This window comes from Euprymna scolopes, chromosome 26 (assembly GCF_053919585.1).
Source record: "Euprymna scolopes isolate OS-2025 chromosome 26, ASM5391958v1, whole genome shotgun sequence".
Taxonomy (NCBI): Eukaryota; Metazoa; Mollusca; class Cephalopoda; order Sepiida; family Sepiolidae; genus Euprymna; species Euprymna scolopes.
This window is the reverse complement of record NC_136507.1, coordinates 105,655,707-105,668,206: the sequence shown is the minus strand read 5'-3', so window position 1 is coordinate 105,668,206 and position 12,500 is coordinate 105,655,707. Positions and strand designations below refer to the sequence as shown.

The 12,500-nt window shown below is 31.6% G+C and overlaps 1 protein-coding gene across 1 annotated transcript in view; it reads right to left on the bottom strand.

Moving 5' to 3' along the window:
* LOC145247851 (hemicentin-1-like) overlaps positions 1–12,500 on the bottom strand; it is a 303,157-nt gene that overhangs the window by 278,680 nt on the left and 11,977 nt on the right. Inside the window, exon 2 of the mRNA XM_080109473.1 lies at positions 3,962–4,143. Coding sequence (XP_079965599.1) covers positions 3,962–4,143 — 182 coding nt within the window. The remainder of the gene's footprint in view (positions 1–3,961; positions 4,144–12,500) is intronic.

Here is a 12,500-nt window from a genome sequence, read left to right as displayed (position 1 = left end):
TTTATGAATTTTTTTCTTAGAATTTTATGGCTCATTTTTTTAAACATTTCATGGCTCATTTTTTCTTAATATTTTATGGTTATTTTTCTTTCCATTTTATGATTGTCTTTTATGTTAACATTTTATGGTTCATTTTTTTTTCTTAATATTTTATGGTTCATTTATTTAACATTTTGTGGTTACCTTTTTTTCTTAGCATTTTATGCTTCATTTTTTTCTTTACATTTTGTGTTCATTTTTTCTTAATATCTTATGCTTCATTTTTTCTTAATATTTTATGCTTCATTTTTTCTTAATATTTTATGATTATTTTTTTTAATTTTTTTTCTTTTTTATGATTATTTTTTGTCTTTACCTTTGATGCTTATTTTTTTCTTAACATTTTTTTTTCTTAACATTTTATGTTTTTTTTTTCTTAACATTTTATGGGTTTTTTTTCTTAACATTTTATGCTTTTTTCTTCTTAACATTTTATGGTTATTTTTTTCTTAACATTAATGGTTATTTCTTTTTAACATTAACGGTTATTTTTTTGACATTTTATGGTTCTTTTTTTCTTTACATTTTATTGTTAATTTAGATCGCATTGCCTCAAAATGAGTTATTTTATTCTTATTTTTGCAGATAACAGAAAGATTTTTTTTTCATTTAGAGATATTCTCTCATCTCATTAGTGGAGAATCCTGTTACTCCCTATAAGGAATTGGAACTTTTTTTTCTGTATTTTACTCTACTTGGCATCGGTTTCTCAAGACATTTTTGTTCCGCATTTTAGAGAAGGAATGGTTATTTTAACAAACATCACTGATTCTGGTTGGCAGAATAAAATGCACATGGAATGTTTCCAATAAGACCCTGTCAAAGAAAATAATCAAATGAAACATCATTAGTCCAGCAGAGGACTAATGAGCTCTTTTAAAATATTCATGCGTATAAAAACTATATCTGTAATTGAAAAGAGTTTGCCTGTCTGTCTATTTTCTATGGGGATTGATTTTGTGTTACCAAATTTGTAATGCGTGCATTTTGAATAAAAGGGAACTACTTGTCAAATGTGGGCTGTGTTATCCGAAATAAGCAAAATAATAGAAGTTATATTTTATGACAACAATACTCCATACATGGGTGAATGGTGGCCTTGTAGAGGTACAGAATATTTTCAGGCATAAGGAACTTTCTAGCACGGTAGAGAGAGGCCACCTTCTTCGCATATATATATGTATGTATAATATATATATATATATATATATATATATATATATATATATATATATATATATATATGTGTGTGTGTGTGTGTGTGTGTGTGTGTGTGTGTGTGTGTGTGTGTGTGTGATGAAAATAATGGAAATAGTATTCTGACAAAATAGAGAAATAAAAAGGAACAAACTGTATCATGTGTTCATCAACGTTTCGTCTTTATTTCGAGACTTTCGAGAAAAATAAGATGTGCTTATCACTCTACTTCTGAGACATAAATATAAATTAAAAAAAAGATCTGGGAAGATTTTTCTTTTATTAATATTATTGGAATCTTTTCTTTTTTTTTCCTTGTACACATTTTTGAGAATTATTCCATGGATTTCTGCCTTTGGATTATTATGGACAATCTTCTTCCAATTACGGGATTTCCTTGGATTTTACTTGTACAAATGGAAATTCTTTTAACTTTCTTGAAGTTTTACATTTGGATTTTACCGTCACTGGATTTTTTAGCTTCCACCAGACTATCCATTCGTGTGTAATCACCTTTTTCTTCACCATATTCCCTCTGCTTCACTTTTTTTGTTTACAAGTAAGATCTTTGACTTACTTGTTGTTTCATCAAATACTTCTGCATGCAAAATCCGATCCCGCATTTTGCTAATTCCTACCCTCTGATGAGAAGGAAAGTATTTCTTTGAAACTCTGCGGATTAAGGACTATCCACTTATCTAGTGTTTCCTTTTCAGATTAAATATGTTTTTAACTCATTTCAAAGTGTTTTTTAACATGTTTTATTAACTGTTTGCTCATATTATAAGCTCTATTTCCTATTTGGTTTTATCGAGCTTTTATATCTGGTCTTGTAAAGGTACAGAATATTTTCAGGCATAAGGAACTTTCTAGCACGGTAGAGAGAGGCCACCTTCTTCACATATATATATGTATGTATAATATATATATATATATATATATATATATATATATATATATATATATGTGATGAGATAATTTTATAAATATTAATTCTTTAATATTAATAATTTACTTTAATTTTACCATCTTGGATCATTTTGGTAAATTCAATTGTAATTTTCATTTTATATATATATATATATATATATATATATATATATATATATATATATATATATATGTGTGTATATATATGTATATATATATGTATATATATATATATATATATATATATATATATATATATATATATATATATATATATATATATATATATATATATCTTATTCTGGTGCACAAAGAAAAAACTTGAGATCTTTTTCCAAAATTACTCGATTCGGCATTAAGTAATTTGAAAAGGGTTGATATGCCGTAAAATAAAACAACCGAACTGAACTCCATAAAAAAACTTTAAGTGTAAAAACTTTTACCAAAATAACTGGATCTGGCATTAAATAATTCAAAACAGATTGATATACCATAAAATAAAACAACCATCTCTTTCTTTCTCTCTCCCCCTCTCTCTCTCACTCTCTCTCTCTCTCTTTTCTCCCTCCTCTCCCCCTCTCTCTCCCTATTCTCTTAACTATAGAGTCATCCAAATTAAATGCCACCCACCCATAGAATCGTTAATAACATTCACAATCCTTTTTTCTTTTTGTTTTTTTACAAGGGAATCACCACATATCAAGGCCCAGAGGCCACTCCAGGATAAGGGTTAAGGAGTGTACAGTGGTCAAAAGGACAATATAGTAATCGTTAGAAGTGTAAATTGGATTACTTAAGGGGAACGGCTCATCAAGAACTTGTTTACATTGGACTTGAAGACGGCCATATTGTAGTCAGCTTGAAATCAGATAAACAGATGTCCAGTTCTAAAAAATAAAAATAAACTTTATTTATGCCTGCCTTGTCCACCACGTTTCAACCATAAATGTCCAACAGTCTTTTTCTTACTGCTACTCAATATTACACTGCATGCACACCTGGGTACGATTACTTTTGTGTGTGATTGCCACTTTCAGTTCAGGAATAATCTAGAGATTGTTTTCATAGACATTATATTTTACATATTAAATTTGGGAGTAAATATTCGGTGAGAGTAAGGCCCATTAAGGGTCACACCTCCTACTGATGAAACGATCACTAAAGTGTCCACCCATATCATTGAATGGCGATAAAAATAAAGATGGCTGGATACTCACAACTGAAACTTGGTGGACAGGTCAGGCATAGACGAAAGTTTATTTGTATGAAATGCGGTTAGATTGCAAAATTGATTGTGAATTTTATTTCAAAGGAGGTATTTGCGAGGGGGGGTACATACGTAACAATTCTTTATGTTTTTCTTCTTCTTCATTAACATTCTTATCTCACAAAAAACAATAAAAAAACGATCATTATACATGTCACTATGCCATCTAGATTCAATCTTCCTCTGAGGTCATCAGATCTAAGTCTGTCTTTTAGACACACATGACACATTCACTGTATAATTCTTATATCATTTCTCTCCATGCAACACATGTCTTCAACCCTCTTTGACTCTGTTCCACAACTATTCATTACAGTACATACACATGTCTGATAACCGCTTCTCTTGGTCTGCTGAATAGTGATGAGGAAGCTGATTGAATTTACTACATCCGCTTCTAACTCTTCCAATCACACCAGCACCAACATCATTTTCTTTTTTAAAGGTGGCATTTTCTTTTTTAAAGGTGGCAAAGAATCTTCATGTTGTTTCAGAATGGTAAATTTGAAGAATTTTGGAGAAACTAACCTTGACGTAAAAAAAGACGGATGGTGGTTCGATATTTTCAACACTGTAAATCGAACTGTTATATGGCCGCGGCACAGCACGAAACGTATCCAAAGTGCCTCCTTTTAAATTTAACAATTCTATCCGTTTAACGCCTCCTGCCTCGACGTTGCTCACGTTGATGTAGAGATTCGTCGGGATACCTGCAAGCAAAAAAGATTGAAATGAGATTTTAGTTAAATAAAACACAGAAAAGGCGAAAATTATTTTGGTATATATATATATATATATATATATATATATATATATATATATATATATATATATATATATATATATATATATATATATATATTGTGTGTGTATATTTAGGCAGAATTTTCTCATTTAGACAAATATTATTGAATAGCACGGAGTTATTCTGTTTGACAATTTTCCTTTTTATCTTCTCCAATCTCCGAATAGTCCTTTTTGTGTTCTTCTCGAAATTGTTTAAGTTGGATCCATAATCGCGAGCGCTTTCGACAGAAGTGCTTGTATCATCCTCAGGCATATTGTAGAAATAAATGTAGAAATTGTTTTTTTTAAAATTACATATGCATACATTTTTTCATAGTCACGTGGTAGCTTGTTACAAGTTAGGTGGCCGGACTCTTTTTTTAAGATTTTATATATATATATATATATATATATATATATATATATATATATATATATATATATATATATATATATATATATATATATATAAAATATAATATAAATATTTCTTTACCATATTCCCTCTGCTTAACTTATTTTGTTTTCAAGTAAGATCTTTGACTTACTTGTTGTTTCATTAAATACTTCTGTATGCAAAATTCCGATCCCGCATTTTGCTAATTCCTACCCTCTCATGAGAAGGAGAGTATTTCTTCGAAACTCCGCGGATTAAGGACTATCCATTTATCTAGTGTTTCCTTTTCAGATTAAATATGTTTTTAACTCATTTCAAAGTGTTTTTTAACATATTTCATTAACTGTTTGCTCATATATATATATATATATATATATCAAATATATTTACATGCACACACACATATATATTCAAAATTTATTCCAAACATATCAAAATGTTCCGGCTACACTCATAATTAATATTATTTATCTGAGGCTTCTTTGTTTTAATGTACAATGCTTCGAGTATTCTTAGCCTATTTACATTTCTCTCACTCTGCAATACTCTTATGTTTTCTACCATAATTCTTCGAAATTCCGAATGATGGCAGCCATGTCCCTTCAAATGTTGTGATATGGAGCTAGAGTCAGAGAGATGGAGAGTCAATCTTCGCGACAATCTGTTAGTTGTTGAACCAATGCAGCTACTAGTATTGGAGATACACTCTCCTATTGGGCAGCTAAATTTGTAAACTGCATTGGTCCTTTCCAACAGGCCACTTGCCCGCGAAATGTTCTTTTTCATTACAAGGCTTGTTGTCTGTATTTTTTTTTTTATAATATAGAATAAATTTTATTTTTTTTATTATTATTGGGAGCCACGTAGCTACGGATTATATTTTTAAGAATACTTTAATCGATTTTTGAGTTCTTGTGAATTTAGTATGGAATCTACATATATATATATATATATATATATATATATATATATATATATATATATATGTATATATATATTTACAATAGCGTCTAAAACTAAGGGACAAAATTTTAAAACCTAATATTTGTTAGAAATAACAACTGTACTCCGACGAGATATAAAAAGATAAAAATGGAACAAACCAAGTTACGTGTTCATCTACGTTTCATCTTTATTGTAAAAAAAAATGATGGAAACTTAACCAATTTCGCCCTCGACATCAAAGATATCATTTTGACTGTTTGTGTTTGGATATGCCTTTTCTCCATAGAATTGCCTGAAGAGTTCGCTACATGCAAAAATACAGTGATAACATATTTTTATTGTTTGTTGAAGATTGCTAACGAATACTCTTATGAGAAAATAATGGAACATGTGTTTTCAAAAAATGTGAATTGAACTTTATATATATATACTAGCAGTTCAGCCCAGTTTTGCTCCGGCCCTATGTACTGCTCAACACTTTATGTGCATATGTATATATTAAAAAGTGTGAATATGTATGGTAATGCCTTTTTATATAATAGGCTTCCTTAACTACCATAGAGAAAAGTCGATAGAGACACCAGAGGTCAATTTTTTAAAAAACTTTGACCCCAATTTTGACTCCTTAACATTTATCATTTTGGGCTCAAATTAAATTTAAATGTTTGACCCATTTCCAAAGTAACCTACATTTAAAACTTCAAGTGTTTAGACCCAAAATTAGCGGAGGAGTTTGTTAGAGCCTGCAAAAATCAACTCTTTTAACTTTGACTTCTTGGCGGCGAAATTTTCGCCCCAAAACGGATGAAAAAAACTGATTTCGCCCAAAAACTGATGTCTGGATACCCTTTATGTAAAATTTCAAATGTTTAGACCCAAAATTGGATGAATAATTTGCTAGAGATCGCAAAGGTCATTTTTTTTAACTTTGGCCCCTTGGCAGTCAACTTTTCGGCCAAAAACCGATTAAAAAGCTTGCCCTATGTCTGAATACACTTTATGTAAAATTTCAAATATTTAGACAAAAAATTGGCTGAGTAATTTCGTAGAGACCGCAGAGGTCAATTTTTTAAAACTTTGACCCCCTTAGTATTTATTATTTTGGACTCAAATCAAATTATAAAATTTGATCCATGTCCTAGTAACCGATATTTAAAATTTCAAGTGTTTAGACTCAAAATTAGCGGAGGAGTTTGGTAGAATTTTCAAAGGTCAAATCGTTGAACTTTGACCCCTTAACAGCAAAATTTCTGGACGAAACATGATTAAAAAGATTTTCCCAAATCTCAATATCCCCTATACCAAATTTCGAGTGCGTAGACCGAAAACTAACAGAGTTATTGCGTAGGGAAATGTACACAGACAGACACACACACACAGACATTTTCACTTTCATATATATATATATATATATATATATATATATATATATATATATATATATATATACTATCATGGGTGCCAGGCGTTGCCCGGGTATTTGCAGGTGTATGTTGAGCAAAAAAAAAAAAAGCGGTCAATAATTTTAACTTTGATCCCTTTATGACCCAAAATTTTTGGCCGAAAACTGATCACATCGATTTTCCCAAATCTCAGTACCCTGTATATCAAATTTCGAGCTTGTAGACTTAAAATTGACAGAGATATTGCGTAGGGAAATGTACACACACAAACAGACAGATACACAGACAGACAGATATACAGACACGTTCACATTCATAAATATACTAGCATGGGTGCCCGGCGTTGCCCGGGTGTTTGGAGATGTATGTTAAATAAAAAAAAAATTTTTTAAAAGCGGTCAATTTTTTTAACTTTGCCCCATATTACGACCCCTTAAAATTTATTGTTTCGGGCTCAAATCAAGTTATTAAGTTAGATCCATGTCCAAAGAACCAATATCTAAAATTTCAAGTGTTTAAACCGAAAATTGTCGGAGGAGTTTGGTAGAGTTCTCAAAGATCAAATCGTTGAACTTTGACCCCTTAATCGCCAAATTTCTGGCCGAAAACCGATTACATCGATTTTCCCAAATCTCAGTACCCTGTATATCAAATTTCGAGCCTGTAGACTTAAAATTGACAGTTATTACGTAGGGAAATGTGCACACACAGACAGACAGATACATAGACACGTTCACTTTATATATATATATATATATATATATATATATATATATATATATATATATATATATATATAGCATATTATAATGATTCAATTAAATTTAAAAAAACCTTTATTCAAATCAAGGATTTTTTATTATTCCAAGTAAGACAAAGAATACTTTCAAACTTATATATATATATATATATATATATATATATATATATATATATATATATATATATATATATATATAAATTTAAAGGAGATTAGAACAATAGTCTAAAGAGCTGAGTGTATTTTAATGTAACAGTGAAATTACTAGTTTAATTAAAATACAGGAAATAGAAAGTGCTCGTTGTAATTTAGATATATAATAAGCTCGATAGTTAAATGTCCTAGAGCTAATTCAATATTAAGTAATGTGATTTATAATTTAAAATTTAAAAATCAAATTTTAATTAAATTAAAAATCCGTTTCATAATAAGGAACAACAACAAAATCAATTATCTGTACGATCGTTTCGGAAAACAATGCTTTTTATTGTGGTATACATTAAGTTATGTACAATAATTATATATAGTTTTTTGATAAGCAAGGTCTTCTCATCAGCAAATTTTGAAGGGTTTTTATTGAATTTAAAAGACACCATAAATAAACCTAGCATTAAAAGTAAGGCAGATGAATCTGAAAAATTGAAATAAAAGGTCTGGATTTAAAATTTATAAGAAAATTAATATGGGTTAGAGATAGAAATAAGTAGAGAAAAATATATATTTTTGAATTTACATAATAAATTTGCTTTAAAAATATATAGAGATATTTACCTTTTAATTTTTCGTTTTTTGAAATCAGGAACTGTGGTTAAAATAGTCATTTAGATGTTTGCTATAGCTTTTTATCTTATTGAATGATATATATATATATATATATATATATATATATATATATATATATATATATATATATATATATATATATATATATGATCAAATGATCAAGCAAAATGATCTGACGCATTTGTAGGCTTAATAAAAGGCAAATATAACGAAACAAAAAAGCGTTTTTATTTTCGAAACGTTCATATGACGCCATTTTTTTTTAATATAATGCCCTTTTGTTTTGTTTCTTTTTAATGCCATTGTTTTTCGTTTCTTTTTCAGTTGCTGACATGAATTGGACTGGTGAGCACCGCGCTTTCATTGTGGAAACGTTTATCAAAGCAAACGGATCTGTAACTGCAACACAACGAGCGTTCTGTCTGCACTTCAATCTTGGTAGACATGATCCCGTACCAGCTCGAAACACCATCTTGTTATGGTCGTTGCCAGCAAGAAGTCAATGGTAAGCGGCTGTTGCGATGATGCAATCTTATTTGCAAAGGTTATCAAAAGAGGTGTAGAATACTAGAAATCTGCGGAGACTTTTCGTTACCTAGACTCTAAGGAACGCCACCAATTGATGTCAGTGAATAAAAATATGTGAGAACTCTCAGTGACTACTACTACTACTACTACTACTACTACTACTACTACTACTACTAATAATAATAATAATAATAATAATAATAATAATAAGTTAAATGTATTGCGATTCAATTTTCTGTTGAGGAATAACAAGTCTGCTAAATTTGCATTAAAAATTGAAAGCTGCTGATTTTCTATTAAAATATACAAGATGCCTTCAATAATTTTCCAGACTTTTTTTTTTACAGGCATTTAAAATTGTCGTGGACTCTTGAAAATTCAGTATATTATTGATATATATCTTATGAGATGACTAATTTTTATGATTTCATGTTCAAATGGACAGCTACAGGAGGAATTAGAATACACCCTACTACAGCCTGATTGTCACAGCAAAAATGAATTTCAAAAATGCAGTCTGGACATGAAGACACTTTAGAAGAACGATATGCAATAAATTCTGTTTTAAATTTGTTAAAAATGCGACAAAAAATTATGGAATCCTTTAGATTGCTTTTGGACCATCCTGCATAAATTGAGCATCAGTTTTTGAGTGGCATAAGAGATACAAGGAAGGCAGGGAGTCTGTGAGGGATGATGAAGGCGTGGGAGGAGTAAGGAAGCTAGAACACCAGAGTTGATTGGCCAAATAAAGAATTTCATGGATAAGGATGGTCGTGTGTTTATGGAGACAATAAGTGCACAGTTTGATGTCAGTGTCGGAAACTGTACACACAATTATTTGTAAGGAACTGAAGATGCAGAAGATTTGTGTGAATGCACAAGTCTACAACTCCATCATTGTCACAGACTATTTGATCAAGATGGGCATCAAGACATTTCCTCACCCTCCCTATAGGGCAAACCTTGGCCCCTGTGACTTTTGGTATTTTCCTACGGTCAAGGAAAATTATAGAGGCTGTCGTTATGAGACAATTGAGGAGATGAAAGAGGCTGTGACGAGGGTCATTGAAATGCTTACACAAATGAAGCCTTCCAGAAATTGTTGGAACGATACAACAAGTGCATTGCAGCCAGGGGAGATTACTTTGAAGGGAACTTGAGTTTCATGTGTGTACTATCAATAAAAGTGCCCATACAAAAACAATCTGGACACATTGAAGGCACCTTGTATATGTCTAATAATAAAACAAATGTCTTATAATAAATTTTTATATCACATATCACAGAAAACTGAAACCATATATACAACTTTGCATTTCACAAAAACGGTGTGTGGGAGGGGGAGTGAAAGTGCAAGCGAATGTCACATCTGATGTTGATCAGTCTTGTTGGATATGAGGTTGGGGTTGGGGTTGGGGTGGCAGCATCCCTTATGAAATGAGGCAGTGCGTTGCCCACCACTCGCTCATATAATAGTTGTCTGAACCTGGAACTTTAAAAGTGGGTGGCACTGTCACGCCACGTACAAGTCCACGACTAGCGATGTGGAAAAAAAAAAAAAAAAAAAAAAAAAACGCGTAATCCGGGATGACATGTCGGCATAAAGAACCCAGCAACATTCCGTTTCAATGTTTTCTTGTACAACAATTTATGAGATTCAAAGTCACTTACACTTAAACGACACATGTTTGACAACGAATACAATTTGTAGACGAAAGCGTCGTCTTTGCTTATTGTTCAAAGTCCCAACACGTTTGTACGCTGTTGCCTTCATCAGACTGTTAATATGCGCGGGAAATCCAACGCTCTAGATTTGTAATATATTACTAAGGCTGTGACAACAGCATATTCTTTTCATTCTTTTGACTCTCAAGTATATATCTGACACAGTAAGACACAGTCAATCAACTGAGAACCACATCAGTATATATAAAAACATATAAGATATTAACGGATATATACTCAAGAGTCAAAACAATGAAAAGAATATGCTGTTGTCACAGCCCTAGTAATATATTACAAATCTAGAGCGTTGGATTACATATATACTATATATTACAAGTCATACCTTTTTTACACCTTTTCACAAAAAAAAAACAACACATATTCTCACTTGGAATGTAATCTCTTACTATTTGGGATCATGTCTAACACATGACTGTGTGAAGTTGAGCAGCAAGATCTTTGTTCACATTACGTTTAAACTTCTGCAAGTTAGTACAATCAGAGAAGCAGGAAACTGGAAAGGAATTCCAAAGTTTAGCAAAGAAACTATTAGAGTATTGTTGCATGTTGGGTTTGTCTGGAGTATGTATATCAAGGGGGCACAAGTGCTGTGAGTTCATCAGAACACATTTCATTAAAGTATGTGTAAAAAAGCGCAGGGATGGAACATTTTGGTGATGAGACAGATGTTGGAGCTTGGCCGACAGTGTGAGACCTATTAGATTTGAGACTCTTTTTGGGCTCTGTCTAAGAGTGAGAGACTAGTGGTAGATGTACCAGCCCAGATGTGGCAACAATACTCCATGCAGGGGAGAATTGTGGCTTTATGAAAATACAGAATATTCTCTGGTGTGACTAATTTTCTAGCATGGTAAAGGGAGCCCAGCTTCTTTGCAGCAGTCTGGGTAATGTCCTCAATATATTTATTATATTCATCATTGTAATCTATATTAGCCATAATAATAAAAATCTAGGCTTGTTGCATAACGGAAGCTGTTATTTTAATGAAAAGCTTTGAGTGACACCTAGAGGTCACTGGTGACCTCAATAAAAATGGAAGTTAGTGAACGGGAGATAATTTCTAGCAACACAAAGCAGACATGTTAAAGCATCATCCTTCAAACTGGTGCGAGGAGAGGCGTGCATTCACAATGTTGTTAGGTTTATAGGCTATCTCTCTCTCTCTCTCTCTTTCTCTCTCTCTCCCTCTCTCTCTCTCTCTCTATCTATCTATCTATCTGGCAAGTGATGTTTCTTGGAGTCTGAGTGACAAGCCTCACCTGATTCCAAGCGTTTGTCACTATGTTTACTATTGATTTCTTGCTGATCTTCTTTGGAATTTGAATAGCAATAAGCCTCTTCAAAGTTCTAATAGTCTCTGCATCCTTCTAGGGAAACTTTTAATTTTTTCAGGGCTCCCATCACAACAGATACAATGTAATCAAAGGGTCAATTATATTGAAAGCACTTAGCGTAGGATGTTTGCTGTGCCAAGCAGAACCGACTTCTGGAGTACAGTGATGTAGTACTTGATTCCCAAGGAGTCCAACTGCTTCTCAAGATCATCTGGAATTGAGCCGCGCGCACCTATCATAATCGGGACAAGTTTTCTTGTTCCACAATTTAGCAATCTCAACCCTCAGTTTCTAATAGTAGGTAAGAAAAATAAGAAACTATGGAACTAAGTTGATGTCGCGTGAACAATAATTTGGTATTTATTTGGTCTTTTTGTTCACA